This window comes from Hemitrygon akajei, chromosome 24 (assembly GCF_048418815.1).
Source record: "Hemitrygon akajei chromosome 24, sHemAka1.3, whole genome shotgun sequence".
Classification (NCBI taxonomy): Eukaryota; Metazoa; Chordata; class Chondrichthyes; order Myliobatiformes; family Dasyatidae; genus Hemitrygon; species Hemitrygon akajei.
Window position 1 is genome coordinate 54,496,028 of NC_133147.1, and position 3,544 is coordinate 54,499,571.

A 3,544-nucleotide genomic window follows, 5' to 3' on the forward strand; every position below is an offset into this window, starting at 1 on the left:
CAGAGTGAGACTGGAATGGGGGAAGGCAGGGGAGGGAATTACTGGAAGTTGGAGCATTCAATGTTCATGCTAAGGGGCTGGAGACTACCCAGACGGTACATGAGGGGTTGCTCCTCCGACATGAGTTCGGCCTCATCATGGCAGTTGAGGAGGCCATGCATGGACATATCGTAATGAGAATGTGAAGCAGAGTTGAAGTGGGTGGCATCCGGGTTATCCTGTCTATTGTGGCGGACGGAGCGGAGGTGCTTGATGAAGCGGTCCCAGAAACTGCGTTGGGTCTCACCGATGTAGAGGAGGCCGCACTGCGAGCACCATATGCAATGGATGACCCCATCAAACTCATAAGTGAAGTGTTGCCTCACCTGGTCTGGTAATTCCAGGGTGGCTGCAACATTATACCTGCCATTCCGCAGTTGTGCTACAGGTTCATCTGACGTGTACTGCACGCGCTCAAATGCAACATATTCTCTCTTGTATTCAGCCTTTTCGAATATGTTCGCCTTTTACGTTGCAAGTCATCCTGTTGACTGCAACTTTACCCTTTCAGCAGCCTCTCCGCACTACACATTGCCTCTGTTTGTAAAAAGTTACCTCATCTTCAGAAATATTTTCCGCCTTTCCTACAATACTTCTTGCATTGAAATAAATGCAGCTCCGTACCACGCTCTATCTTTTGGTTCCTAACTTTGTCTGAGGTCTTACCAACATCTGGCTCTGCAATCTCTCAACTAAATATTCTGGCACTCTGGTTCCCATCCATCTGCAACTCTCGTTTAAATCCTGTCGTGCAGCATTAATAAACCTTCCCGTATTAATCCTCTTCCTGTTCAGCTGCAAGCTGTCTTTTCTTTACAGGCCCTTCCTTCCTTGAAAGAGAGTAGGTAGAATGGTGGCAGGCCTGAAAAGCGTCTTAATCATAAGACCATGAGACATAGGAGTAGAATTACGCCATTCGGTTCATCCAGTCCACACCGTCATTTCATCATGGCTGATCCCTATTCTCCTTCTGAACCCTATTCTCCTGACTTCTCCCCACGCGTACTGCGTTATTTAACATAAGGCGCTGCAAGAATCTAACTTTTACCGAGAAAGGAATATTTTTTTCAGGATCGGGTCATTGACATTTCCCACCTGCGTTTCACCGATTAAAACTTCCAAGTCTACATTGCCAGTTTACCTCATCCCCGTCGCAAAGCCGAAGTCCTCGATGTTAATTTACTGTTTTATTGGCATCACATCTGGAGTTCAAGTTCTTGGACTGCAAGACAACTCTTTTCTCAGAAAACAATGAACAATTTATGAAAATCGAGAGATCCTTGTCATCTGATTTATTCTGGAATTATTTTTCTATTAAGCTTCAGGAAGCATTTTATTCCGTTTCCGAGTTCTTCTCTGAACTTCTTCTGTGTTATTCCGTAGATACAAGTATTAGTGGAGAAACTGAGAAATTGTAACATATGCCCGATCTGTTGATGGTTGTACACGGGAGTATTCAAGTACTTGTTTCCGTAATTGTAATTTTGCAGTTGCCAGTTTAGTGCATGAATGGCTTTGGGCACCCACAACAGGACGACGTTTGCTGATACAGCGAAGAGCAAACCAATCGACTTTCTCCTGTTCTCCATCTCATGATCATTTCCACCATTACTTCGAAGTCTCCTGCGAACTCTATTTGCCGCTATAATGTACCTAACTGTTAGAGCATTGAACAAAGAGATCAATAGAATAGGCAACAAAAATGTTACAAACGTACCGCCACGCTGATAGAGTTTCCAGTATGGAGAAGCCCAGAACTCTGCTTTCCCTCTGCAGTACCACGGCAGACTGCCGATTACAATGACAGGTTTATACGCAAAGTAAACCGGAAAGCTTTTCAAAATGCTCGCTCCAAACACGGCGAAAATAATTACAGCGGTCGTTCTCAGACAGCAGAATTTTCGTTTGAGATTCCGACAACAAATCGCTACAAGGCGATCAAAAGTGAAAGCGACGGTAAACCAAACGGAACAGTCGACGGAGACAATGTACAGGGCGTGTCTAAGAGCGCACACAGGAGTTAGAAGTAAAAAACTAACTGGAAAATACATATTATTAATCCGATGTAAAATAACATCTGTAACAAGGGCTGCTATGTCGGTTGTTGCCATGGCCACAAGGTAGAATGTGATGCACCTCGAAAGACCGCACCTTCCTCGAGAGAGGATCGCAATCGCAACCAAATTAACTGCGGAAATAAAACAGAAATTCACCAGTATCTCGCCAGAAAATGTACAGCAACATGTGAAAAGTGTATCTCGTCAAATTTTACTGCCATTTCACAGAACGTACAGAGTGACCATACTGATCGTTGTTTTTTTTTTCCTCTTTTAATTACATATACCCGTATTGGTGGATGCCCTTAATGCCTTGTTCAGTTGGTTCTTGCCCAGGCTCTTTCTGACTGTTCACGTACCTTCCTCCATCACCTCGCTCTGAAACGTGTTCCAGAACCAAACAAATCTTCTACTTCTTCTTAAGCCCAACACCCCAACTGGGGCATAGGCCACCAAGAGCCACACCCCAGATTCCTCTGTCATGTGTCGAACGTTGATAGCCCTGTGACCTCCGTCTTTTATACTCACGAATTCAGACGTCTTCAAGCCGAAGATCCTTCGCCTCCTACAGATGAGGTCCTTGGAGTTTCAACTGGCGTTTCTGTAACTCTGGATTTCTACGCTATCCTGTTGCCAAACTCGCCTCTATTCGCAGCTGACTTAAGGACGATCCATGGAAAAGTTCCAAGCACATTTGGTGTGAAAAGAAAAACTCACTGCACATCTAGCTAGACATTATGACAGTACTTTCATATTGGTAATATTGCTTACTTATACCGCAGCGCCGAAAACAATGGATACTAACCATCTATTGTATCTACGCTCTGAGATTTTGTATCCTCCTTCAAGTCACTCCTTAGCGTCCACGCTCAGCGAATGCAAACCCAGAGAATACAATAATTTATTCTGAATAAAATCCTCAAATAAATGCTTATTGATGAACATATTCTGCACTGTCTTCCTACAACGTCATATTCTTTACCATGTAACTACAAGTACTGTAATTAATTAAGAAGGGTATTTAAAGATTCAGTTGGTTTACTTGGCATGCGCCATTTGTACCCAAATACTGAATAAATGAGAATCATCTTCAGGCTGGCAACAGAAGAAAACACATTCACTTTGTAATAAACTTAGACAAACAAATTCAAGATTACCTACCGAGCACAATGTTACGTTAGAACCAGATAGCCTGCTTCTGGAGCTATTCTAAACGATGTGGTAGTTGTAACCAAAAATAATCATTGAATACAAACTGGTAATCACCGGCAAACTTGAGTAAGTCATAGATGAATACCGTCAATGCCTGTCTTAATCGTTGTTATTTGTTAAATATGAGAATATTAAGTGTTCGAAAAAATAATACAATTTTCAAAGCATTAAAATAAAACAAAACGGAGTCCAACGGTGTGTCGGTGATATTCGACAGAAAAGAGTAAATTAAGAAT

At 42.6% G+C, this 3,544-nt stretch overlaps 1 protein-coding gene across 1 annotated transcript; it reads right to left on the reverse strand.

The window, feature by feature from the left end:
• Positions 1 to 1,331: 1,331 nt before the first annotated feature.
• On the reverse strand, positions 1,332 to 2,579 carry LOC140715755 (probable G-protein coupled receptor 139). The gene is made up of 2 exons (XM_073028126.1): positions 2,456 to 2,579; positions 1,332 to 2,227 (listed from the first exon to the last, which is right to left on the reverse strand). The coding sequence occupies exons 1-2, from the start codon at positions 2,577 to 2,579 to the stop codon at positions 1,332 to 1,334; spliced, it is 1,020 nt and encodes a 339-aa protein (XP_072884227.1).
• Positions 2,580 to 3,544: the final 965 nt, after the last annotated feature.